Source organism: Canis aureus, chromosome 1, assembly GCF_053574225.1.
Source record: "Canis aureus isolate CA01 chromosome 1, VMU_Caureus_v.1.0, whole genome shotgun sequence".
Taxonomy (NCBI): Eukaryota; Metazoa; Chordata; class Mammalia; order Carnivora; family Canidae; genus Canis; species Canis aureus.
Window position 1 is genome coordinate 108,959,779 of NC_135611.1, and position 27,239 is coordinate 108,987,017.

A 27,239-nucleotide genomic window follows, 5' to 3' on the forward strand; every position below is an offset into this window, starting at 1 on the left:
TACGAGGAGAACAGGATAACAAGGAAGTGAGACAGCCGGTCACGTGGTGGTAAGTGCTACGGAGAAATATGAACCAGGCGAGGGTCAGGGAGGGCCGGGCTGTGGACGGAGCAGGCTACAGGGTAAGTGGGGTGACCAACTTGTCCTGGGTGGCCTGGGATGGTCTCAGTTTTCAAATGGAAAAGTTCTCAGGGTACCGGGTAAACTGGAACGGGTGGGGTCACCGTAGGAGCTAGTTTAGAACGTGCCTGTGCCGGGCAGGTGCTCTGTGAACATGTGAAGTGGCAGGGCACAGCCACGGTGCTCGGGGGAGACTCTACGGACCCCCCAAGTACAGCTGACCACAGGAGGCTTGGGGAGGGGAAGCCGCTGGCCTGAGGGACCGAGGCCTGCATCTGACCCATTCCAGAGACACTGCTTCCAGCTTGAGTGGCTCACAGGCCAGGCGGCTCCTGGCCTCCTGCCCCTCCCCCACTTCTGCTTCTTTCTCCTCCTGGGGGAGAGATGGCCTGATGCCATCTTGGCCCTGTGTTCAAAACTACGCCTCTGGGCTGGATCCTGCTCTACCCAACCACGACAATAAAATAATGGTAAGAGCAAGTGTTTATCGAGGGCTGACGCTGTGCTAAGCATATGCCAACTCACTCCCCACAGGCCTCGAAGAAACCATTATTTCCATTTTCCAGATGAAGAAATCAAGGTTCAGCAGCCACGGGGAAGTGTTCAGGGTCAGCACAAGGCCAGGGACATACTAACTGCCTTCCTTCCCCAAATAATCTGTTTAAGGGAAAGAAGAAACTGGTTGCTTAAGGTCACACATGGCAAGCAGCAGAACCTGAGAGTGAAATCACGGCTGTTTAAGGCCAAAGCCCATGCTGCTTTCTGCCATACTGACCTTGCTGACATCATTCCCCCTCCCACCTCATCTACCTATCCGCCAGTCCTTTCTGAATGAGTACAATATCCACCCTCACCACCACCCCCAAAATAAAAAGTAGCCCTCTCTGAATTCTCATGTGCCTATGACTCATATGAGACAAAGGCTAATTTTCCTAATATGTAAAGAGTTTCTACAAATCAACAAGAAAATGACCAGTGACCCAGATTTTAAATTTGGCAAGAGGTACAAGAAGCCAACTCCACAGAAAACATAAATAGCTCTAAATCTATGAAAGCCTGCCCAACCTCATTCACAGTATGAAAAGGTTTCCTACTTTTCACCTACCAGACTGGCTAAGTTCAAGATACTGCTGAGGTTGTGGAAAAGCCAGGCATAGGCAATATACTGCTGATAAAGGGTAAACCGATTTATACTCCACAGAGGACAATCTGGCAGCATCTGTCAAAACTGCAAGGGCAAATGGCCTTTGACATACCCAGCACTTGCCTCTTTAAGAACATACCCTACAAAGTGACATACGTACAGTCATTCTTTGCAGCTTCATTCAATACAGCTAAAGATTGGAAGTGACCTGACTGCCCAAGAAGGACTGGGTAAATAAATAACAGTGGAGTACTGTGTGGTCCTATGAAAGAATGATGTACCATCTCTCTCGAAAGGAAACTTTAAGTGATAAAAAGATGCAAAACTGAATGCAGAGTATGCACCATGTTTGCAAAAATGGGAGGGAGAGAATCCAGGTGCCATTTTCCTTGTCCATGTGTGGAAAAGGATGCAAGAAACTGCCCTCAGGGAGGGAAAGCAGGAGGCTGTGGTTCAGGAGCAGGGGCTTCTCAGCTAGAAGTTTGGTAGCTTTTGAGATCTGAACCCTCTGAATGTACCACTGATCCAGATCCGAAAATAATTCGAGGAAAGAACTGCCTGCTGTGTGCACCTCTGCCTAGAGTGTGGGCTCCCCCAGGTCTGGCCCTGGTCTTAGGAGTCCGGGACTGTCAGAAGACTCTCAGGAAATATCTGGGGAGTGAAGGAGCACCCTTCCCAAGCCAGCAAGACAGAGAGGCAGGCGGGGCAGCCAGAGCAGCGAGGAAGGAGCGAGAGGAGGGGCGGCAGGGGCGAGCTCGGTCTGAGCTGGGACAGAGGCTGCCGGGGTTCATCTACCTGGGGGGCCGGCGCTGGGGAAGCCTGGCTGTCGGGGGCCTGAGGGCCGAGGCCAGCTCCTTTGGCGATGGGGGTGCTCGGGGCTGGGTCTTGGGCGGGAGGCGGGGCGCTGACTATGACCGAGGCGGGCACGGAGAGGTGGGGCCCGTCTGCAGAGAGGGGCTGCTGGCTCCTCTCCTGAAATGGGCAGCCCGCACAGGGTCAGAAGGCCGCCCCATGGACCCGCAGCCTCCCCTCCCCATCCCGAGACCCCGGCCTCCCTGAGGCTCCGGAGAAGGGGGTGCTGGGAACCGGGCAGAGGGGCACAGAGAGGCTGGGCGCAGAGGCCAGGGAGGCTAGGAGCCCCGGGGTCCAGGCACCAGGGAGGCCGGAGCCCCAGTCCAGTGCCCCCTTTTCCCCGTAGATCTTCAGCTCCACCTCGCCCGCAGCCTCCGGCCCCATCTGTCCGAGTCTTGCCCACTCCCTCTGTGATTCCCATGCCCTCCAGCAGGAGGACGGATGCCAGTCGGCCAGCCAGGGAGGCCCCCTCCTTGTCTGTCAGCACCTGTCACCTCAGGGCTTCCCCCTAGGGGACGTGCATCCTGGGAGCAGGAGTGCCACCTCTGAGATGCTCTCCCTAGCCCACCAGACCCTCCCCAGTCGCCTCCACCACACAGTTGTAGCTCCAGCTCCTGGCCCGTCTCCACCGCACTCCCCTGTCCCTACCCTGCTCCTCCTCACCCCCCACTTCCCTGCCAGCCCAACCCCAGTTACCTGAGGCAGGAACATCTGCAGGGAGTCCTGAGTGAGGATGGCCGTGGTGGCGGCAGAGGGCGGCTGTCCCAGGACGATCTTCTCGGGGCTGGACGCCAGGCCTGGGCTGGGCTGGGGGGTGGTGGCCTGAGGCGGTGCGGTGGCCTGAGGGGTAGGGGCCTGCGGGGGCGGCGGCGGCTGCTGCTGCTGTGGCTGCTGCTGCGCAGGCGGCGGCGGCTGGAGGCCCAAAGGCAGTGGGGTGCTGACCGCCGGCGGCGCCTGGGGGGCCGTCTGCACGGCGAGGACAGGCGCGGCCTCTCCGGCGGCGGCAGGGGTGGCCGGCTGCACCAGCCCATCAGGGGCGTTGAGCATGGCCACGGCGCTGGGGGGCAGGGTGACCCCCTGGAGGACGGTAGTGGCAGCGGGGCCGGTGGGCGCCGGCTGGCTCTGCGTGGGCAGGCTGCCCGCGGCCAGTGACACGGGCATCTGGAAGAGCGCCGGCTGGCCCACCTGGATGGGGGCGGCCGAGAGGATGTGGGCCGCGCTGTGGGTCCCGGAGTGGGGGGCCAGCACGGGGCCCAGGCTCAGCGGACCCGCCAGGTTCTGGTTGGTGAGGATGGGGTTTGCGATGAGCTGTCCGCCCGCGTGGGGGGCCGCGGCCGCCAGGATCTGCCCCCCGACATTGGTGGGCAGGGCCGAGAGCGTCTGGGGGAGCTGGACAGCGGGCGCGCCGGGCAGCAGGAACTGGTTCTGGCCCGGCAGCATGTGCTGGGCGGGGATGACGATGCTGCTGCCCTGGTTCAACAGGTGGACGCTCATGGGCTTGCTCAGGGCCCCGGGGGGCTGCGGCGGGGCGGCGCCCGTCGTGGTGGCCGGAGGCTGCTTGAAGACATTGGCCGGCAGGGCAGGCGCGGGGAAGCCCGACAGCACCACGTTCTGGCCGGCCTTGCCCGCTGCCATGAAAGTCAGGTTCTGGGGGGCCTTGGGCTGCTGCGGGAGGCCCCCGGCCTCGCCCTGGATGGTGAGTGTGGTGCCCGCGGGGGCGAACGGCTTGGGTGTCAGCTGGTAGAGCTTGGGGGGCAGCACGCCGGCAGGCTTGGGCTGGATGGGCGTGGGCGTGCGATGCAGGATCACGTTGGGCGCCGGAACCAGCGGCGAAGTGCCGAGGCCGGGGGCCACCGCCAGCGGCTGCCCCGAGGGCGCCCCGCTGGCCGCCGCCGTGGCAGCTCCCGCCCCTCCGAACACCGAGTTCCCATTGAGCGTGGTGGCCACGGCGGTGGGGAGGTTCTTCTGAATGACCAGGCCGGCCCCCTGGGGCGAGACGCCGGCCGATGCCAGGGTCACCGGCTCCGAGGGGCCGGCCGCCGAGGCCAGATAGCCGCTGACGGGCACCTGCTTGGCCAGGAGCTGGGAGGTGGGCGGGTTGAGTGCCATGACGGGCTGGCCCACCACCTGGATGGGCGCCAGGCCGAGCGTGGCCGCCGTGGCGCCCCCGGGACTGCCGTTGGGCAGGCCCTGGAGGCCCGGGATGGGCTGCAGGGTCACATTGCCCAGGCCCACGGGCTGCAGGAAGGGCTGGACGCTCAGGGCTTTGTTGACCACGTCCTGGGGTGGCACCAAGGCCTGGTGGGTCAGCACGGTGGGCGGGGCCTGCAGCCCCAGCAGGTCGGTGCCGCCCGGGAACAGGGCCTGGGGCCCAGCGGCCACGGCAGCGGCCCCACCAGCGCCGGCCGGGCCTGCTCCACCATCGGCGGGCTGGAGGGTGGGCAGCTGGAAGGGGCCCAGGTCCAGCTCGGCCTCGGCCTCAAGTGTCTGCTCAGTGATATTGGCCTCTTGGAGGCTCTGCTGGAGGATGTCGCAGGGCTGGTCGGCGCCTCCACCACCCCCGCCGCCGCCCCCTGCGGCAGGCGAGCCCAGGATCGCATCTTCCAGGAAGTCTAGGTCCACGCTGGGGGCTGGCTGCGTGGGCTCTGGGCTCAAGTGGTTGCCAGAAGCTTCTTGCACATGGAGCTGGAGACGGGGTAAGGTGGGAAAGGAAGAGCAGAGGTTAGCAAGCGGCTGGTTCGGGGCACAGCTGAAGCAATAGGACCCTGGTGCCTGTGCAATATGGGTGGAGGAGAGAAGATTCCAGCTGGAAGTGGCCAGACCTAGGGTCGAATGCCAGCATCACCATGGCTTAGTCATTCAACCTGGGGCCTGCTTACTCTGGCCTCTCCCTCTATACCTATGAATAGAATGGAATAAAAACCATCCTTTAAAGAGCCATAAAGGCTCATCATACTTACCTGCAATCCCAAAGCTTGAAAAGGCTCTGAAAACTGCAAATGTCTTCCTAACTCATTTTGGTGGCAAAACCTGACCAAAAGTGACAAGGGGCGTTCAGGGAGGGCTATAATTTGTCCAAGTAATGTGACTCTTCTCGGGTCTGACCACAGAAAGGTGAATGTGGATGTGTTAGGTGACATTCTGCATCATTTTCCCAGAGTCTGGAAGATTCTGGATTCTGAAATGTGCCTGGCCCCAAATGTTTCGGATAAAAGACCACGGCTGTGCTAAAGACAGTAACAGCTACTGCTGTGAGCCTGCCTTTGCGCCCCCGGCGCTGGGAATGACAGGTCTACAGTGTCTTCTACATTGTCCCGGATCACAGTCCCAGACAAGTGCAATCAATCCACACATGAATATCTGAGCAAATGTTACACAAGTGACAATTATACTCAGAGCATGTAATCCCCACTGGTATTTGACCAGATGATAGATCAAAATTTAGCAGTTTAAAAGATTCAGAGTTAAACGACATGGAGGGCTTATAGCCATACCTGCCACCTTAGCAGGTGTGCAAAAAGCACCATCTAACATTATTATGCCATCCATATTGTTGTCATTGGTAATGGGCTCAGTGAGGTGGGCACTGTCCCCCATCCTCCTTTCCCAGACGGAGAGAGGGGAGTGCTGGGGCAGAGGGGGCCCCTGCTCGGCCCCCCACCCAGAACCAGGCAGTTCTGAGTTCTTAACCACTAAATAACGACGACCAAACCCACCTCCTAGGACAGTCATGACATTCGCTGACCTCACATACGGGAGGCTGAGAACCTGACCAGGGACTTTACGAGTACTAAGAAAGATGGTAATGCTGACAGTAACGATCACAAAATAAGAACACAGGCTCTTTAGTGTTCCTGACTCTATAAACATAGTAATGTGAGCATGATGTTTATTTGTTGGGTTCTACATTAATCACCTATATTATGAAAAATGAATTATCCAGAATATACTATTACAGTTGTTGTGGGCATTAAATAAAAATGACTGAGGGTGCCTGGGTGGCTTAGTCAGTTAAGCATCTGCCTTTGGCTCAGGTCATGATCTTGGGGTCCTGGGATCGAGCTCTGTGTCAGGCTCCCTGCTCTGGAGGGAGTCTGCTTCTCCCTCTGCCTCTGCCCCTGCTGGTGTGCTCTCTTTTGCTCACTCTGTCTCTCAAATAAACAAAACATTAAAAAAAAAAAAAAAAAAAAAAAAGACCAGAAGGGGCTGGGCAGCAGAGAATAAATGATCAGTGAATCACAGTTAGGATGACCAGGAGGGAGGAGGAAGAAAATGAGGAGGAGGAGGGATGGAGAGAGGAAAGGAGAAGCCACAGAAGAGGAGAAAGAAGAGGCAAGAACAACTGGCACAGCCAGGTATACATTAGGTGCTCATTTAATGTCTACTGCGTTCCCCACTCGGGGCTTTGCTCATCACCCCTGCCTTTTGTTTTCCAGATGGAGACTGAGGTCTGCACCAGTCAATCCCCTTTGCCCAGGTCAGACCCCACGGCTAAGCAGAGGCAGGGACAGGCCCCCAGACTCCCAGCGGCTCTGCTCCCAAGAGAAGAGTGAACCCCAGAGCTGGCATCTGCCTCAGCTCCCCAGGACCACTCTGTACCAACTGACCCCCAAAGGCCCCAAGGCCAGGGACCTCGGATCCTCACCTCTTCCTGAGGAGCCCCTGGGCAGAGCCATGGTCGTCCCACTGGAGTTCCACCTCTGCCCCACACTGCTATCAGTGACTGCCTCCCCCTCCCCCCAGCAAGATACCTCAGGGGCCCTAACACAACCCCATCTGCTTGCCTCTTGCCATCAGGACCCCCAGCCCACCCACTGGCCACCACCAGGGGCAAGTGAGCCATGACTTGATAGCCTGGGGCCCTCCCCAAGCCCTTGGGCCACTTACCCCAGGACCTTCATAGAAGGCACTTTGGGCCTCCCCGGGATTATCCAGGAGGTCATCACCATCGAGCTGCAACAAGAACCCCCCCACCCAAGGTCAAAGGTCAGATGGGCAGCCAGCAGGCCCTGCTCTAGAACAAAGACCAACTTAAAGTTACACCAGACCAAAGGACAACGATGGGGTGGGGGTGGGCGGGGTGCAAGGAGTACAGGAAACTCCACCTCCAGAAGAGAGGCCTGAAAGAAAGAGGCTTGGCAGCATGTTCAAAACCCAAGGTACTGGGACGCCTGGGTGGCTCAGCGGTTGAGCCTTTGGCTCAGGGCATGATCCCGGGGCCCTGGGATCGAGTTCCGCATCAGGCTCCCTGCATGGAGCCTGCTTCTCCCTCTGCCTGTGTCTCTGCCTCTCTCTGTCTCTCATGAATAAATAAGCAAAATCTTAAAAAACAAAAAAACAAAAAAACAAAAAAACGTGTTCCCAGCACTGAGTCCTAGGCTCTCCGGACACACCTGCCTTGAACTCTAGAATCTGGCCTCTGTGCCTTGGCCCAAGCTGTACGTACCCCTGCTTTCACACTTCACCTCTCCAGCAGCACATCCTTCAGGACCGGTCACATTTGCCACCTCCTCCCAACAACCCCCTGTCTCACCTAAGTCGCACCTTTCTCTTCGTGCCCCAAGTACCCAGTATACCCCATCATCTGGTCACCCAGAGCGTTAGGCTGAGCCTGTTCCCGGAGGGCAGGGACCTGTCTGACCCCCATAGGCGTCTCTAGCACCTAGAACACAGCCCAGCGTACACATAAGTGCCCATTGAATGTCTGTCTAGAGCTGAGCCTCCCTAGCTTCTCTCTGGACGTCTCTCCAGAACTGCAGCCTGGCATGCCCAACAAGCCCCCTTACCCTTGTGGAGTGGGTTTCAAGTTCCCAACCTCTAGAGACACAACCGACTTGGCGGCTTGGGCCCAAATCCAGGAGCCACTTTGACGCTCTCCTCCTCGACATCTACTCCACCAGCAGGTCTAGTTGACCCTGCCTCCCGGGCAGAGCCCAAAGCCAGCTCCTGGCACCCCCTCCACTACCCGCCCCACGCCTCTGGCCAGCCTCATCCCACTTGCACTCGCCCCTGCTCCACAAATCATCTGATGCTTCTCCTTCCAAGACTCGGGGCTCTGTGGGCCAGCTTGGTGACTTGCTTCCAATGAATACAAGGTGACAAAAGTGGTGATGTGTGACTTCAGAGACGAGATCATAAGAGGCACTGAGCTTCCTGCTGGCTGTTCCCCTCGGGTCACTCACTCTGGGGGAAGCTGGCTGTCATGTTGTAAGGATGCTCAAGGATTGTGCAGGGAGGACAATGTGGGGAGGCCCATAGGCCTCCAGCCAACAGTCTGGGAATGAACCAACTGGGATGCACGTCCTCTGGACCCGGACAAGCTGTCAGGTGACAGCGGCTCCAGCTAACATCCTGCCTCAACCTCTGGAGTGCCCCTGTGCCAGAAGCACCCAGCTAGGCTGCTCCCCAAGTCCTGACCCTCAGACACTGGGAGAACATTGACAAATTGTTTCGGAAGTGTCAGGATACTTTGTTACACAGCCCTAGGTAACCCATACAACTCCTCATGGCTCCACCCTTCCACTCTTCCTTGCTCTACTCTTAGGCCCTGTGTGACCTGTGACTTCTCACCACTTAGCCTCACTGCTTCCAGACTCCCCTTGGGTCTGGCCCCACCAGCCTTCTTTGTTTCTGGAATGTGGCAAATTTTCCAGCATTTTTACCCGCCCCTCCCCTGGCCAGAGCATCATGGGTGCCTCCCTGTGATCCTTCAAGGTCACCTCTCTGCCCACACTAGCTCAAGAGGCCACTGCCCCTGCCCCCACCATTCGTTTTGTTTTAAGCCATTTTCGTTGTGCAAGTGACATGCTTATTTCTTCTCCTGCTCTGCAGGGTTCTGTCCACCTACCGCCTCTGGAAGTTACTGCTTTATTTAACCAAGGAAATGTGTACAGCGTGAGGAAAGGGATTTGTCCCTGCCATAACCCCTGGGCCCAGCTCACAGAAGGCACAATGCAGATGTCGACTGAATGAGGGGGTGGGGGGAAAAGGTCTCTCAGCCCCCAATTCCACAGCCCCTGCCCCAGGGAGGCCCCTGCCTGCCCCAGCACTCACCTTCTCGGATCCATGTAAGAAGTCATTGAGGGCCTGAGGGTCACTGAAAGACAGAAGGGGAGAGACACTGAGGAGGTGAGGGGCAGGGGAGGGGCGACAGGGAGGGTGGAGGGAGCCCGTTACTCACCAAATCACGTCTAGTAAGCATCTCCCATCCTCATCATCCATCGCCACTGAGCAGGGTGGGGCAGGAAAGGGGGGGGCAAGGGTGACAAGTTAGACATAGGCAGCACACCAGGACCCTCCCTTCAAGGACTGCTCCTTGGGACCAAGGTCTCCGGAAGGCCAGGGTTTCTGTTCCCTTGAGTCTATGGGTGTGGGTGGGGGCAGGGACCAGCCAGAGACACCTGCCTTCTCCTCCCTCAGCCTCTTGGCCAGCATCTGTCTCTTGCCCACAGTGAGGACATCCACCAGGGCAGAGTGAGCCCTGATCACCGGCAGGCCCGTGCTGAGTGCTTCATACACACGTAACTCTCTTAATCTTCATGGGACCCCCACAAGATGGGTCCTGCTGCCCCCCATGCTGTGGATGAGCAAATGGGGGCCTAGAGACTGTCATTCATCTCCCAGCCAGCAGGGGGCAGAGCCAGGCCTTGAACCCAGAGTCTGACTCAGAGCCTGGGCCCAGGCCTCCCCAGGACAGGGCCTGGCCCACAGCAGGGTGTGGCAGGGGTCTGCCTGCCTACCTATAAACCTCTCTGAGTGACTGTCGTGGGCTCCCCTCCCCCAACACACACGTACAAAACAGCCCCCAGCTGGTTAAAGCCTGTCACCCTTGACAGTGTTCTGGGACCTCCTTGCCACCCCAACTCCCATGACCCCCCAAGTGCTCGGTGATATAAAGAGGACTCTTGAGGGGAACTGTCACAATTGGTTCACTAAATGATGCCCCGGAGAATCTGATGAAGGCAAAAGACCCTTTTGCCCAAAACGTGTCAGTGGGCTAGAAACGTGATACCCACTTTCCCCAGGTCCATGGGACACACAGTACACACCTCATGGGCCTTGGGTCCATAAGCCCAGCCTAGAACACTGCAGGCGACGCTGGCAGGACCTGCCCCCCACCCCCACCCCCATCAATGACTCTCCCTTCCAGCTGGCCATGGGGACCGTCCCCAGAGGTCCTTCCCAGGCTCCTGCTGCACTTGGCAGCACTGACAATAGGTTCTCTCCAGCTCCATATCAGCCCCACCTCTGCTTCCTTCTTCCTGTGTCACCACCAGTTCTGTGGCCTATAAGCCCTGCCCTTCCCGACCAGCCGGGAGCAGGGGTGGGGTGCGGGGGGGGGGGGGCGGGGAAGGGCCAAGCCAGGGGACAGAAGGGCCAGACCTGCAAGGAATCTGGCAAAAAGGGAAAAGTGGGGAGAAAATTCCACCTGCAGCTGGCATGGAGGCAGGGGGTGGTCCAGATGACCCAGGGGGCCCAAGGCCAGAGAGGGAGGGGCGGAAGGGTGTTGCTAATAAGCCAGGCTCTGCCAAAAAGGAATGTTCCTTCCAACACCCAGGATTGTTCCTTCCTCACCTGGGCCCTGGTAGGTGGATTGAGGGACATGCCCCCCCCGGGGGGGCACAAACTGGGACCCTCGGTCGGTTACCTGTGCTACAAACGAATCATGAAGGGAAGGAGGGGTTGTCCACTCCAGGTCTACGCAGGGCCCCCGGCTGGGGACTTGCGGAGTGTCCTCTCGGGGGCCAGCTGTGGAGAGAACGAGGGAGGCTGTAAGAAAAGTCAGTGACCAGGGGACAGGCTGGGGGGGTGGTGGTGGAGGGAGGAGCCCACGAGAGGGGTTGACCAGACCACGTGTAAAGGGGGTAAAAAAAGAAGGGGTCGAAAACAAGTTTAATAGCACATGAGACTATACCCTATTACCCTACATGCGACATGCCACACGTGCTACAAGATAGATCGTCTTATGATACAGTTTATTGACACTTTGACCTAATAAAACAGTCAGTTCTTGTTATCCAGGGACTTGGGTGAGCACGCAGCCGTGAGTGCCAGGCGCCCGCTCCCGTCCCCGGGACGACCACAGGCGGCCTCCCGCGGGCCTCTGCTCACATTCTCATCAACCTGTCAATACGCAGCCCTCGTCTACTGCTCTTTCTGTCGAGAGACACCTCGTTTCCTATAAACCGTTGATTCGTTAACACCAAACTCATGGCCAACAGCTCTGGGACTCGTGCCTGAAGGACGCTCATGTCACATACCCTATCTCTCCGGAGGGCACAACCCAGCCTTCCTGCACTTGGGGGTACCGGGTGGCACTCAGCAGAGTGGGAGGTGAACCGAGAGGGCAAAGCGTGGCCTTGCTCTACTTGGGCGGGAATGTGCACTTGGGGCCACTCAAATTTCTCACATGTCTCTAGATGACCAGGGACACGTGCTCGGGCATCCATCTGCAGGTTGTGCGTGTTGGCAAACAGGAACTTCGCAAATATGGAATTGGCTGTGATGACTGTGATGATGGTGCCTGCCGGCCACTGGCTTTAAGGGCTCTCTCCCTGTACCAACCCATCTCACCTTCCCTAGATCCCTGTGAGGCAGGCACTTTTATTAGCCCATTCTGTAGATGGAGAAACTGAGGCTCAGAACAGTGAGCGATATACCCAAGAGTCCTTGACTGGTAAGGTGCATGCTGGGGTTTGAGCCAGGGCAGGTTCACTCAGACTCCCCGCCCTCACCCGCTATCCCTTGCATGCTCCTTTCCTCATGCTGTTTCTCTTTTAGAATCTGCAGCAAATATGGCAAAAATGTCAAGAGGAGATGAAGCTGGGTGGCAGGCTTTGTTATCATTTTAAGAATGCTTGGAATAGTTCAGATTCAAAAAAGCGAGAGGAATGGGAGCACCCAGTGGCTTCCCCTCTTGCTCAGCCGGCGCAGGCCACGGAAAGATCTAGAAAGTATCTGTCACAAGACCCAGGGACATGGGATCCTGTCCCAGCTAGACTCCAGGTGCACTGCCATGGCCTGAGGGTGTTCACGAGCAACCGAGGTGCCTTTGTCAGAGCAGTCAGCTTCGTGGTGGTTCTTCAACCTCAAGCCAGCAGGATTAGAGCAAAGAGTGGGTGCTTCCTGACCAGGACCCTCCAAAGGGAGCCTGCAGGTGAATGTCCAGTGGGAGGCTCCTGACATCCATGTGGGAATTTGTTTTTATTCACATGTTCTTTTTATTTTTATTTATTATTTTTTTAAAAGATTATTTATTTATTTATTCATAGAGACACACAGAGAGAGAGAGAGAGGCAGAGACACAGGCCGAGGGAGAAGCAGGCTCCATGCACCGGGAGCCCGATGTGGGATTCGATCCCGGGTCTCCAGGATCGCGCCCTGGGCCAAAGGCAGGCGCCAAACCGCTGCGCCACCCAGGGATCCCTCATATGTTCTTTTTAAAGATTTATTTGTTTGTTTATTTGTTTATTTATTTATTTATTTATGAGAGCACAAGAGAGTGGGGGGCGGGGGTAGAGATCCTCAACAGACTCTGTGCTGAGTGTGGAGCCTGACATGGGGCTCCATCTCACGACCCTGACATCATGACCTGAGCAGAAACCAAGAGTTGGCTGCATACCCGACTGAGTCACGGAGGTGCCCCTATTCGTGTTTTCATTCCACTGGTAACAGCAAAGAAATGAAAGGAGGTTTTTTGGCCAGAGGGAGATGCTCTGCCTTGTGATGGGGAACAGTGAAGTGAGGGTTTAAAATGTCACAGCTCAGATTTGTGCATGTAGATTTAAAACATGTAAATTTTACCTTAAAAAACTGTAAAGAGAAAAAAAAAAAAAAGGGGCACCTGGGTGGCTCAGTGGTTGAGCATCTGCCTTCAGCTCAGGTCCTGGGATCGAGTCCTGCATCGGGCTCCCTGCAGGGAGCCTGTTTCTCCCTCTGCCTGTGTCTCTGCCTCCCTCTGTGTCTTTCATGAATAAATAAAATATTTTTTAAAAAATTGTAAAAGAAGAAAAAAAGGAATCATCACCATCAGGTGGTAGTGGGCGGGGGGGAGGGGGGCAGGTTGAGGGCCAGGGCAGGGGGTAGCGGAACATTGATAACTGTTCGGGCTGGGTGATGGGTACTTGGGAGCTTCACAGTACTATTCTCATCACTTTGTACATTTTGGAAAGTTTCCATAAAAAACAAAACAGTAGGTCAACAATCACTAGGTCTGGCACCTCTGCTTCCCATGTCTCCCATCAGTTCGATGCCAAGAGGTCCAACACGAAACGATAGTTCTGGGGTTGGAGTCAGGGGTTCAGATCCCTGCTCCACCATGCACACACAGGCTGGGTGACCCTGGCCAGGTGACTCCACCTCTCTGGGCCTCCACATGTCCACTGGTCAAACAGTGTGTGATCATCGTCCCCCTGTCTCATATGGCTGCATCTCCCCCACGGTCTCCCTCTGATTCCCAGGACCTACCCTGGTCTACAAGGTCAGAAATTGGGAGACAGGCCAGAGTTGCTACATTTTGAATAAACGCTTCCAATCCCAGGGCAGCCAACAGCTCTAAAGTGGCTGGGCACCAGCGGCTCACCAAATGCTCACGGCAAGAATTGAGTGCACCTAGACTGATAAAGGTCCCTCGTGGGGCAATGGGGTGGCATGTGGGTAAGAGCATGTTCTTCAGCGAGGCAGCCTGGGTTCCCACCCCAGGACTGCCACCTGCTAGCTGTGTGCCCTACGACCAGTTACTTAAACTCCTGTGCCTCAGTTTCCCCATCTGGAATATGCGGATGACGGTATGTCCCTTGCCACAGGATTGTTCCATATGAATACCTTTAATCCTTGTGAGTGGTAAAGTGTTTTGTGAGCAATAGATACTGCTGTAATAATTTCACCTACCATCCTGAATATGATAGCACATGGCAACCCCCAAAGCTTTCTGGCCACAGCCCAGCCAGGCTAGAAAAAAGTCCCCACGCTCGGGCTTTTCCACCTGCCAGTTGCCACATGTCACCCTTGAACACCTGCAGAAGGCTTTATTTATTTTATTTTATTTATTCATGAGAGACACACACAGAGAGGCAGAGACACAAGCAGAGGGAGAAGCAGGCCACCTGCGGGGAGCCCAATGTGGGACTCGATCCCAGGACCCCAGGATCACGACCTAAGCCAAAGGCAGCCACTCAACGACTGAGCCACCCAGGCAGCCCCTGTGAAAGGCTTTATAGATCACCTGTTTCAGCTATGGGTAAAGCATATGGGCCTACCTAAACCACCAGACACCAAGCCTCTGAATTCTTCCAAGCCTGTTCTTACCCCCATTTCTCAGATGAGATAAGAGGCTACACAGAATGGCTGTGGAGAAGCCACAGGCCAAACACAGCGGAAGAAACGTGACCACGCAGAGCTAACCAGGTATCCTGCGGCCCGCAACCCAGCAGGCAGAGGGAGGCTTGACGGACATAAATGAACCCATCAACCATCAAAAGAGACAGAATTTGAATACTGCCTGGATACTTGCAATATTAAGAAACTGTGATTAAGATTTAAAGTGGAGGGAGATCCCTGGGTGGCGCAGCGGTTTGGCGCCTGCCTTTGGCCCAGGGCGCGATCCTGGAGACCCGGGATCGAATCCCACATCGGGCTCCCGGTGCGTGGAGCCTGCTTCTTCCTCTGCCTGTGCCTCTGCGCCTCTCTCTCTCCTCTGTGACTATCATAAATAAATAAAAATTAAAAAAAAAAAAAAAGTGGAGGGATAGGGATCCCTGGGTGGCTCAGCGGTTGGGCGTCTGCCTTCGGCTCAGGGTAGGATCCTAGAGTCCCGGGATCGAGTCCCACATTGGGCTCCCTGTATGGAGCCTGCTTCTCCCTCTGCCTATATCTCTGCCCCTCTCTCTCTCTGTGTTCTGAATGAATGAATGAATGAATGAATGAATGAATAAATAAATAAATAAATAAATAAATAAATAAATAAATAAAATCAATCTTTAAAAAAAAATAAAGTGGAGGGATGCCTGGGGGGCTCAGTCGGGGAAGCGTCCAACTCTTGATCCCAGCTCGGGTCTTGATCTCATGATCATGAGTTCAAGCCCTCCGTTGGGTTCCACGCTGAGCACAGAGCCTATTTTTTCTTAAAAGTTCAAAGTGTAGGGCAGCCCGGGTGGCTCAGTGGTTTAGCGCCGCCTTCGGCCCAGGGCCTGGCCCTGGAGACCCGGGATCGAGTCCTGTATCGGGCTCCCTGCATGGAGTCTGCTTCTCCCTCTGCCTGTGTCTCTGTCTCTCTCTGTGTGTCTCTCATGAGTAAATAAATAAAATATTAAAAATAAAAAAAGTTCAAAGTGTAATAATGGTATCATGTCTTTTTTTTTCTTTCTTTTTCTTTTTTTTTTTTTTAGAATTTTATTTATTTATTCATAGGGACAGTGAGAGAGAGAGAGGCAGAGACACAGGCAGAGGGAGAAGCAGGCTCCATGCAGAGAGCCCGACGTGGGACCCGATCCAGGGTCTCCAGGATCACGCCCCGGGCTGCAGGCAGCGCTAAACTGCTGCGCCACCGGGGCTGCCCTGTCTTTTTTTTTCTTTATAGAGTCCTTACCCTTTAAAAACACACTCAAAAATATTCAGGAGTGAAATGGTAACATGTCTGTGATTTTTCCCCAAAAAGAACCCAGCTGTGGGTGTTTGGCGGGGGGGGGGAGGGGGGGGGCTAATGTACATTTAAGTTCAGATTAATTCAATGAAATTAGGACAGAGGATGTGAAGAAGACATGTCCCCAAAGAAGACATACAGATGGCCATAAGCACCTGAAAAGACGCTCAACGCCACTCATCATTAGGGAAATGCAGTCGAGACCACAGACACCAGCTCACACCCATTCGGATGGCTATTATCGAAAACAAAACAAAACAGAAAACCCCCAGGAAACAGGTATGGTTGAGGACAGGGAGAAACGGGAACCCTGGGTGGGAATGTAAAATGATGCGGCTGCTGTGAGCAACCGTCCGGCAGTTCCTCGACACAGTAAAACCAGCACTGCTGTGCGACCCAGTTCCAGCAAGCCCACTTCTGGGTACATCCCCCCAATGAACTGAAAAAGGAGGGTCTCGAGCAGATATCAGCGCACCCGTCTGAACGGCAGCAATATTCACAATCGCCCAAAGGTGGAAACAGCCCCGAGTCCGCCACCAGATGAATGGGATATTCCGGTGGAATATCGGAATATTATTCGGGACGAAAATCCTGAGCCAGGCCACCACACGGGTGACCCCAGAGGACATCGTGCTGTGTGAAGTGAGCCAGACAGTTGCAAAGAGGCAGCAAGCGGAATGCTGGCTGCCAGGGCCTGGGAGAAGGGGGAATGGGGAGTTACTGTTTCGTGGGTGTGGAGTTTCAGTTCTGCAAGATGAAGGGTTCTAGAAGCGGACAGTGGCCGTGGTTGCAAAACACTACGAGTCTTCTAACGCCACTGTGCATGCTTAAAAATGGCTAAGGTGGTGGAGGTGGGGGTGCCTGGCTGGCCCAGCTGGCGGAGCATGCAACTCCTGATCTCAGGGTCATGAGTTCGAGCCCCACCTTGGGTGGAGAGGTGATGTAGATAAATTTTTTAAAAATGGCTAGGGTGTTAAATTTTATGTGTATTTTCTTACCATGAAAAAAATTTTTTTTAAAAAGGAGAATGAGGGGCACCTGGGTGGCTCAGTGGTTGAGCGCCTGCCTTAGGCTAAGGTCGTGATCCCAGGGTCCTGGGATCGAGTCCCCCAATTGGGGTCCCTGCAGGGAGCCTGCTTCTCTCTCTGCCTGTGTCTCTGCCTCTCCTTTCTCTGTGTCTCTCATGAATAAATAAAATCTTTTAAAAAATTAAAAAAGGACAATGAGAAATAGCAAAGATTTTTTTTTAAAATTCACATAAGAAAGTTAAACATTAACATTTATTCTCAGTTCCACTTGCCACATTTCAAGTGCTCAGCAGCCCTGTGTGGCTGGTAGCTACTGTCAGAGACAGCGTAGATCGTGAGCATTCCCATCGTGGCAGCAAGCTCTCTAACTGGACAGAGCTGGTCTGTAAGAGTGGGAGCAACTGGAAGTCAGGTGATGACGAGGGGGCGGTCCACGGTTTGCTATGCTTTCTATTTGGTGTGCATTTGCAGTTTTTCATAATAGAAAGTGTTTACTTTAAAAAAAAAAAAAGACTTTGACACCAAGTATCGTATGTCTGTTCTGATTGCTTATTGTCTGTTTTGTTCCCTGTGGGATGCCAGGGCCTGCAGAAGGAAGAGCTCAATAAATATTTGGGAACTGAATGAATGTACAGAGGGCATTAGACAAATCCGTTCATTTGTTCAAGCAGCCTGGTAGGGAGTACATTTGTTAACTGCTCACTGTGTGCTCAGCATGGGGTTACCATCATGGAGAGACCCTGATGAGCAAAAGCACACCCAATTCTTGAGCCTGGGGGGCATGACCAGTGGATCTCAACCAAGGGTGGCACTGGATACCCTGCTCTTCAACACACGCATACTCAAAAGCTTTAAAAAAGAAGTGGGGCAGCTGGGTGGCTCAGGGGTTGAGCATCTGCCTTTGGCACAGGTCGTGATCCCGGGGTCCTGGGATCGAGGCCCATATCGGGCAGGATAGGATGTCTCTACCTATGTCTCTGCTTCTCTCTCTCTGTCTCTCATGAATAAATAAATAAAATCTTAAAAAAGAAAGAAAGAGAGAGAGAGAGAGAGAAAGAAAGAAAGAAGAAAAAAAGAAAGAGAAAGAAGAAAGAAAGAAAGAAAGAAAGAAAGAAAGAAAGAAAGAAAGAAAGAGAAAGAAAGAAGAAAGAAAGAAAGAAAAAGGAAGGAAGGAAGGAAGGAAGGAAGGAAGGAAGGAAGAAAGAAAAAAGAAAGAAAGAAAGAAAGAAAGAAAGAAAGAAAGAAAGAAAGAAAGAAAGAAAGGAAGAAAGAAAGAAAGAAAGAAAAAGGGACTGGGACCACAATTCGTGTGCAGAGCTACCAGCCCCAAATTGCCCACGTGGGAGGGGACATATCGTGCCCCTTCAGAGCAGAAGATTTAAGAGCTATCGCATGGCTCTACCCAAGTTCCAGAACAAAGAGGACACACGGGCAGGGCCACAGCCAACCCACAAAAGGCAGACACACGGGCGTGAAACAAGCCTTTGCCGCTGAAAGCCCCCGAGACGTGGGGCTCCCGTTACTGCACAGACAGAGCCAAAGCTGCCTGATGTCCCCACCTCGTCCCCGTGCCATCGTCATACCCACTGAGCCCTCCTGGTTGCCAGGGAGGCAGGAGCAATGCCGACTCGAGTGTCACAGCTCAGGACACTCGTCCCCCAAAGCAGGCCAGGGGGCCAAAATTCGAACCCAGACCCTGTGATTCTGGAGACCTTCTTCCTCACCACCGGGCTATAAAAAGCAGGAAACGCCAGGCCTGAAAACCTCAAGCTGCTCGCGAGAACAGCCATGACGCAACAATGACAAAGTGTCCTTCCAGAAGATCCTGTGAATGCCTCCCGCACTGGAACCGCGAGTGGAGTTCTGCATTGTCATCAGGAGCTGTGCACAAGCCAGATCGCCCAGCAGGGCGCGGAATGAGAAGTCTCCGCCAGGCTCCAGGAACAGGCTGATTCTTCATTTCCCAACGGGAACCTCGGGAACCCCGGGGGGGCGGGGGCGACAGGTCACAAACATCAAAGTCCTCAGAACCGTATCCTTCCGGGATGGGAAGGGGAAAGAGGCCGATGTGGCCGAGCCGGGCTGCTGTGCTCCGAACACCACCGCCCGGCCCTCCCCTCGCCTTACTCACACAAGCCCGATGGCGTTCGGGGTAACACTTGCCAACTCCAAGATGTAAACAAAGGCTGTTCTGAGTCAGTCTTTTTCAAACTATGGGTCACGCCTTGGAGGGTTGTGAAATCAAATTAGCAGGTTGTGACCGGGGGAAAAAAAAAATTTTTTTTAAATTAAATAGTATAGAGTCCAATGGGACGAACAGAAGAGAAAATATTAAAAGGCATCCTACGTGGTAAGCGTTAAATACCGGTTTGTGAGACGGGCTTCAATTATGTGTGTCTGTATGCGTACGTATTTCCTACTGTGGGCTGCGGTCGAAATAGCTTTAAAATGATTAGACTAAACCAGTGGCGCTCCTATCCCCTGTCTCCAACGTTCACTTTCCTAGGCTTCCTTGTGGCTAGGGTCGCCCCGGTTCTGCAGATAGGAAGAGTCCAAGGGCACAGACTTGGGGCCGGTTTTTCTTCCAGAATGTAAAGACAGAACTCCCCCAGGGAGAAAGAGCTTTTGCTTCCCACTTCCAGCTTTGAGTACAGTTGAGATGACTGGAGCTGTTGCAGCCATTTTGCAACAACGAGGCAACCAACCTAGGGCAGATAAGCCCACCTGCACAGGAGAGCTGCTGGGAGGACAGAAAAAGAGGCTGAGTTCTTCATGACTCCTCTGCAGTGCCTGCCTCCAGACTTCCTAATCCTTAATCCTTACAGCTCAAACCACTATTAGGCTTCCTGTTATTTGGAGCCAAACACAACCTGACCGCTTAGCGTGCATTTCTAGATATCTCTGCAACCCATCGCAAGGACTCTCCCAGGCTTCTGTGGGTCAAGGACTGTCTTCTGTGTGTCACTGATTGAGAGGGCTCAGAAAATGGAACGGGGCAGGTGGAAAGAAGACCTGAAAGAAAAGATCACTGTGGCTGATTGCAAAAGTGGTCAGAAATTTTCCCTGGTCCCATACTCTTTGCAGCCCCTCCTACCAAGAGATGGGGGTCTGTCGCCACACACCTTGACCCTGGGCTGGCCTTCTGACTCGCTTTGGCTGACAGAATGTGGCAGGAGTGATGGTGTGTCTTTCTGAGCCTACACCTCAAGAGACCTGACACACTTTCACTCTTTGCCCAGCCGTGTGAAGAAGCCTGGGCTGGCCCACTGGGGGACAAGTCACATGCCCGTCACCTCCACCATGCCAGCTCACATCCAGTCAAGTCCTAGAAGCAGAGCCACCCAGGTGACCTACAACTGACCACAGACACCGAGGCAAGGCTAGAAGTACCCAGTGATGCCCAGTCCAAATTCCTACCACTGGGAGCAAAGCTTTGTTTCCAGCCGCTGTGGCATATCGTGTTCTCCAAAGACAACTGCAACGATGTTGCTGGTCCCCCCTCGTCCCTCACGGTGCAGACCTGCTACTCCCCTCGAATCAAGAAGAGTCTGTGACAACTTCACCCAGGACAGTGCAACAGACGTGCCACTAAGTGACTTCATAGGCCGGGTCGTGGACGGCAATTTAGTTTCCACCTTGTCCACTAGGACATTTGTCTGGAAGCCCTGCGCCACCTTGACAGAAGTCTGACTACTCTGAGGCCGCCATGCAGTGGGGAAGCCTGATGGAGCCCCTGGAAAGACCACGAGCAGGTGCTCTGCCTGAAAGTCCTATCATCGGGGCGCCTGGGTGGCTCAGTGGGTTAAATGTCTGCCTTCAGCTCCGGTCATGATCCCAGGGTTCTGGGATCGAGTTCCATGTTGGGCTCCCTGCTCAGCAGAGAGTCTGTTCTCCCTCTACCCCTACCTCTCCCCCTGCTCCTTCTCTCTCTCTCTCACTCACTCTCTCTCTAACAGATAAATAAAATCTGAAGAAAAAAGAAAGTCCTGTCATCCAGTTACCCTAGCCCAGGTGCCAAGCATGTGTGAGATCGATCAGGCCTTCAGCCCCCAGGTTTTGTCTTTCAGCCAAGACCCCAGACATGGTGGAGGAGAGACTCACTGTCAAATCCCATGTCAAATTCTTGACCTGTAAAACTTATAGGCACGCTACGGTTGTTCCTTTAAGCTGTTACATGTGTGGATAATTTGATTTTTTAAAAAGATTTACTTATTTATGTATTTATTTATTTGGGTGGGAGGAGGCAGAGAGAGCGCACACGTGCGCCACAAGCGGAGGTGGGGGCAGTGGAACAGGTGGACTCCCCACTGAGCAGGGAGCCTGACATGGAGCTTGATTCCAGGACCCTGAGGTCATGACCTGAGTAGAAGGCAGCCGCTTAACTGACAGAGCCACCCAGGTGCCCTGTGGATAATTTGTCAAACAGCGATAACTTGGGGGTTGTTACGCAGCAGCAGCTAACTGATGCAGCTCTCCCCAGAGACGAAGGGCCCACCTTGACCTCGCATCTCTGGCTCCACCCAAGTCTTACCTGCTCACTCTACCTCCCAAACCTCCCCAGGCCCCCTACTCCTCCTCTCCACAACCACTGTCCCTGCTCACATCAAGACTCCATCATTTTTCTTTTCACCCATCCATCCACGCAGCCTGTGTTAACAATCCGCTTGTTCACAATCAGCTGCACCGGTTGTTAAAATACTCAGATGCTGCCATACTGACTGGCAGATAAATGCTGCCTGCACCCCCAGCACTCCACCTGGCCTTTTAGGATGTCCTGAACTCCCCTAGGACCTAGGAACATCAGAGTAACACCTGGCCCAGCAGGGAGCCCACAGGACCACCTTCCCACACCATGCCAGGTACCACCTGATCCGTATTAATGTTCCACTGCTTGTTATGAATTTTGAATTTATTTTATTCTATTCTATTCTGTTTTGAGAGAGAGAGAGAGATGGAGGGGAGTGGGGAGGTTGGGGCAAAGGAAGAGAGAGAGAGAATCCCAAGCAGGCTCTGCACTCAGCTCAGAGCCCATCTGAGGGCTCAATCTCACGACCCTGAGATCATAACCTGAACCAAAACAAGAGTCAGGCACCCAACCAACTGAGCCACTCTGGCGCCCCACTTGTTACAAATTTTAAATATTGTCTTGTCCATCCGTTCACACACTCACAAGTGTCACTCCTACATTTCTTCTGGGCGCTGACAGACAGGAATGGGCACTGACAATTAAAGTCCATCAGTACAAACGTCAATCAAAATGCACACAAACGACAACGCAGAACCTGACCCCTACCGGCCAGGCTCCCTTGGCCTCCAGCTCCTCTGCGCCAACTCCCTTCCTCACTGGCCACCAGCCTGACCTGCTCGACCACAAGGCTCCCCCTGCTCGGGAGCTTTCTCAGACGGCTCCCTGGGGTTTGGAAGTCCCGGCACCGGAGGTGGTCCAGGTCTGTCCCCTCTGCCTCTGGCTGCCACTACTTCCTGCTTCATCATCCTCTTCATCACCAAAGCCAAGGTTTGCAGGGCACTTACAACGTGCTACATCTTACTACAATTCATTCCTACAACAATCCTTTGTAGTGGGTGCCACGATCTGCGTGCCCAGTTCACAGCTGACAAAACCGAGGCAGACAACGGGTTCAGTAACTTGCCCAAGATCACTCAGCAGAACGGCAGAGCCAGATGTGAACCCAAGCCAATGGGCCCCCAAGCTCATGGGAACTACATGATGGGGCCAGCCCTGCTAGCTGCCCCCCTCCCGACCCTAAGGGGTACACTTCCTGCAATGACCTTACAGCTCCCACCTTGTACGCCCTCTTGTCTTACACCGTCCTGAAATGCTGTAAAAATCTCAGCTCATTTCCCACATATTAGGGTCAAACAGGCATATTGTGCGATGAATTCCCACAGTGGACCCGACACACAATGCCCAGAACTTGCCCTCTTACGATTTCTTTCAAAGCGTATGTAGTGCATTGAATAGTAGTAATTCCCCAAAAATATATGACTGTGACCCAGGATCTGTGAATGCGGACTTCCCTATTTGGAGAAAAGGCTCTTGGCAGATGTAATTAAGGATCTTGGGATGAGATCATCCTAAGTTGTCTGGGTGAACCCTAAATCCAATGACCAATGACCTTCTAACCGACAAAAGAGAAGCTGGAAAAGCAAAAAAAAAAAAAAAAAAAAAGGTATTCTTCCCTAGAGCATTCAGACGGTACAACTCTGACTGCCCTGGTGGCCCTGCCAACACCTTGATTTTGGACTTGTGGCCTCCAGAGCTGTGAGAGGATGCATTTCTGGTATTTTGAGTCACCATGTCTGTGGTATTTGTTTAGCGCAGCCACAGGAAACTCGTATTGCATGTAAATTTATAAGACAGATGCATGTGATCCATCCTGGGTATACAATATATATACACAAACCACCATGTACAGTTGCACAGTTGTTCACTGCATAAAGGAACTATTGAGGTGATGCCTGGGTGGCTCAGCGGTTGAGCATCTGTCTTTGGCTCAGGGCATGGTCCCAGGGTCCCAGGATCGAGTCCCACATAGGGCTTCCTGCATGGAGCCTGCTTCTCCCTCTGCTTGTGTCTCTGCCTCTCTCTCTCTCTCTCTGTGTGTGTGTGTGCGTCTCTCATAAATAAATAAATAAAATCTTTTTTTTTTTAAATAAAATCTTTAAAAAAAAAAAAGGAATTATTGAGTCATGGGGACAAGTGGGGCCTCAAATCCAGCTGGGGATCTGCTCACACCAGTGAGACCCAGAAAAAGGCAACGTGGAGAAAGGACTGTCTTCTAACTCACACAACGCAGCCTCTGGGACTGTGCCCTCCCAGAGGAGGGCACCTCTTTCAATTCACATTGGAAGGCCCAGTAAGAGCTAGCAAGGCCCTGAATATGTAGCCACTGGCATGCTGTGTATACTTCAAAGCCAAAAAAGGAAAACAGGGAAAAAATGTTGATTCCTCGCCCACTCCCACCCCTTTGGGGAAGAGAGAAGAAGCAATTTGAGGAGCAATTAAAATCTACACCATCTTTATTTTCAGTGACCTTTAGAGTTCTAAAAATCATTGAATTAGTTTAACAACATAGAAGCGTGCCCTATAAAACTTGGATTGCTCATAAAGCGACTGCTGTCTAGTTCCTAAAAGCCTAGTTTATACAGGTAGTTACACGCTAGAATGTTTTGTGCATCCCCCCCCGACCCTGCCCAATTTTTTTTACCACTCACTGCTGTTCTAAACGCAGCTAGAAAGCTACGGGCTCGCCAAGAAAATCAGGTATCTCAAAAGGTTTTCTTTTTTTTTTTTTCTTAATGATGGTTTATTTTATTTTATTTTATTTTTTAAAGATTTTGTTTATTTATTCATGAGAGACAGAGAGGCAGAGACACAGGCAGAGGGAGAAGCAGGCTCCATGCAGGGAGTCCGACATGGGACTCGATCCTGGGACTCCAGGATCATGCCCTGGGCCAAAGTGTGTCAACTGCTGAGCCACCGAGGCGCCCCTTAACGCTGGTTTATTAAAAGAAAAAAAAGAGGGAAAAACTCCCAGAAGTGAAACAGGCAGTGGGTGGGGGCAGGGAACAGAAGGAAGAGCTTCGTTGACTGGACACAGGGCCTCCTGGGGCTCTGGGCGACAGGGAAGCCTTATAAAGGACAGGTTTCACAGAAGGTTTGGGGTTTGGGGCCTGGGAGTACGCATGTCTAACAGCTTCGAGCTGATGCTGATACTGTTGGACCAGGGGCCACACCCGGGAAACTGCTGCTCTAGAACCTTCTGTCTCCTCCTCTTCCTCCTCAGGGCTTTTGCTCTCCTACTGAACACAGACCACCAGCTCCTAGCCAGTGACAGGTGGCTTCACAGGTCAAGAGGCACGAAGATGTTGCCCATTATCCAAAGCCACTCCCAGCCTGACTTCCTGGTCAACAGAACTTGCATTTGGTTTCATTCAGCAATGTACTCACTCATGAGAATGAGTCACTAGGAGCGTAGGCCTTTGCCCCTTGGTCAGAAACTTCCTTTCTCAGCCTCCTTTGCAATTAAATTGTGGACACTGGAAAGAGTTTTACATTTGGAAAAGAGAGCCCTACATTGGGAAGATTATTTGCCTCCGCTTCTTCTTCCTGCTTGAAAAACTGATGTGAAGCATGGTAACAATGGCTGGTGCTGCAGCAGCTATTTTGTGCCCCGGGTGGGGGGCGGGGAGAGGGGGTTGGGGAAGGTCAAAAGAATCAGAACCCAGCAGCTTGGCAATACTGAGTTGCCCTAAATCCCCAGAATAGCCTTCTATTAGACATCCTGTTCCAGAAGAGGATGAAAAACCTGGGTTAAGTTAAACATACACCTACTCTATGACCACAGCAAAAAGAATGTGCACAAAAACATTTGCGCAAAAACGTTTCACAGCAGTCTTTTCCACAAAAGCCTCAGACTGAAAACAGCACAGATGTACACTGCCTAGCAAATGAAAAAACGAACTGTGTAACAGCCACACTGTGGAGTATAGCTCAACAATAAAAGGGAACATGCTACTGTCACCGTGCAAACAACACGGATGAATCTCAAAATGCATCATGGTGAGCAGAGGAACCCAGACACAGAAGACTACCCATGGTGTGATCCCCCTCACATAAAGGTCTCAGCAAGTGAAACCGGTGGGAAGATGTCAGGGTTGTGGTGGCCTCAAGGGGACAGGTGGAGGGACAGAGGGAGGGGAATCGTCTCTGATGATGGAAATGTTCTGGATCTGGATCCTGGTGATATTTGGCAAAATCCATCACGCCGCGTACTTAAAGATTTGTGCATTTTATTGCACATAAGTTATATCCCAGTGAAGCACAGGTAGTGTGTCAAAGAAAAAAAAAAAAAAAAGCCTGTATAATCGATTCTTGTTATTCATGGTAGTTACATTCTGTAAAGTTGCCACGATCACTGAATCAAGAAATCCTGAACTATTGCTCCTGGGGGACGCCGAGGGTTAGGCCCCTGCGAGCCCTCCAGTCACATTTTCACCAGGTGATCAATACATAACCTTGTTTTATGTGTGTTTCTGTTTAAATACACCTGATTTAATATATAGTGCTGGTTCGTTCACGGTGAACTCAAGCCAATGGCACTCTAACTCACGTCTGAACGAAGCTCATCTAGCTTGTGTGTTTTCTACAGGAGCCACTTTCCAGCCTTCTTGTACTTATGAGCGCTGGGCAGTGCTTCAACACTGGGCTTGGGGGCATTTTTAAACGGTGAAATCACCCCCAACAAGCATACCAATGGTGCAAAACGTGGCACTAAAGGTTATACCACGAAAAGGGCACTTGTTTACAGTAGGGGAGCTAGGACGAGAAGGCACGCGTGTTTGCTTTTTCGAATTCCACTAGGAACGGGCACATAAGGAGACTCAAATTTTTACCCCTGCTCTGTGCACATCTGCAAACGACTGAGACAGCATGGGGAGGACTGATAGCTGGGTGGCAAGGACGAAGGCCAAGTCGATGAATTCCATCGATAACGGGGCTCTCCAGATTATAATGCACAAACCCCTTATTCAGCAACTTCACTTACATATCAATTTCACTTATGTATCCTATAGGTACAGCCTGACGTGTGCAAAATTGTATGTGTAGGCAATGCTGTTCATAAGAGCAAGCTAGTGGAAACAATCCACTGGCTGTCAGTAGAAAACAGGTTGAACAAAAAACTGTGGTCCCCCGAACCTGGGGAAGGCGTTTGTTAAAAAAAAAAAAAAAAAAAAAAAAGTTGAAAAAATATGATTATTCAAGCCACTACTGGTCAGGTAAACTGTTACTTGCAGCCAAATGCACAGAGACCCAAAGCGATAAAAGGAAGTGCTGGGATTTGAACCCAGTTATTATATTTTTATAGATTTTATTTATTCATTCATGACAGACACAGAGAGAAAGAGACAGAGAAATAGACAGAGGGGAGCCTGATGTGGGACTCGATCCCAGGACCTCGGGATCATGCCCTGAGCCAAAGGCAGGAGCTCAACTGTTGAGCTATCCAGGCGCCCCTTGAATCCAGGTTTTGTGGACACCAAAGCCTGGACGGCTTTCTAAGACACCCCACTGCCTCATTCTAAGGTCAGTGAGAACCCTTGACAACTGAGCACCTGCTGGCACCAAGTGATCATCCTTCCTTCCACCCTCCTCCAGCGAAATGCTTTTCTTCCTGGATTTAAGCACAGCTTTCTAATTTCTCGTCAGAGTGGAGCTGTCTTCAGGAACTAGCTAACCCCGACGGCTCCAAGCTGCCACACTTCCTCCCCATTTCTTAATAAATCCCCCATCCTTCCCTGGTTTTTGCAACCAGCCCTGTCCGTGTAAACCTGCCCATGAGCACTGCCTGGAGGGCTGCGGGGGAGTCGCTAACTGCTTTCTGCTTCCTCTCTGGTTCCTTCTAAACTCGGTTCCTCACTCGGTGGCCAAAAA

The 27,239-nt window shown here is 53.0% G+C and overlaps 1 protein-coding gene across 6 annotated transcripts in view; it reads right to left on the reverse strand.

The window, feature by feature from the left end:
- Nucleotides 1-27,239, reverse strand: part of BICRA (BRD4 interacting chromatin remodeling complex associated protein) — an 82,787-nt gene that overhangs the window by 15,675 nt on the left and 39,873 nt on the right. For 2 of the 6 annotated variants that reach the window (XM_077847022.1, XM_077847016.1), the window contains exons 2-7: nucleotides 10,764-10,864; nucleotides 9,297-9,342; nucleotides 9,170-9,212; nucleotides 7,004-7,069; nucleotides 2,813-4,801; nucleotides 2,060-2,236 (exon numbers count right to left, since the gene is read on the reverse strand). In XM_077847022.1, coding sequence (XP_077703148.1) covers nucleotides 2,060-2,236; nucleotides 2,813-4,801; nucleotides 7,004-7,069; nucleotides 9,170-9,212; nucleotides 9,297-9,337 — 2,316 coding nt within the window. In that variant the 5' untranslated portion in view covers nucleotides 9,338-9,342; nucleotides 10,764-10,864. Of the gene's footprint in view, nucleotides 1-2,059; nucleotides 2,237-2,812; nucleotides 4,802-7,003; nucleotides 7,070-7,902; nucleotides 9,146-9,169; nucleotides 9,213-9,296; nucleotides 9,343-10,763; nucleotides 10,865-27,239 lie in introns of those variants that run through there. The other 4 variants (XM_077847014.1, XM_077847037.1, XM_077847030.1 and 1 more) reach the window with 4 other exon arrangements.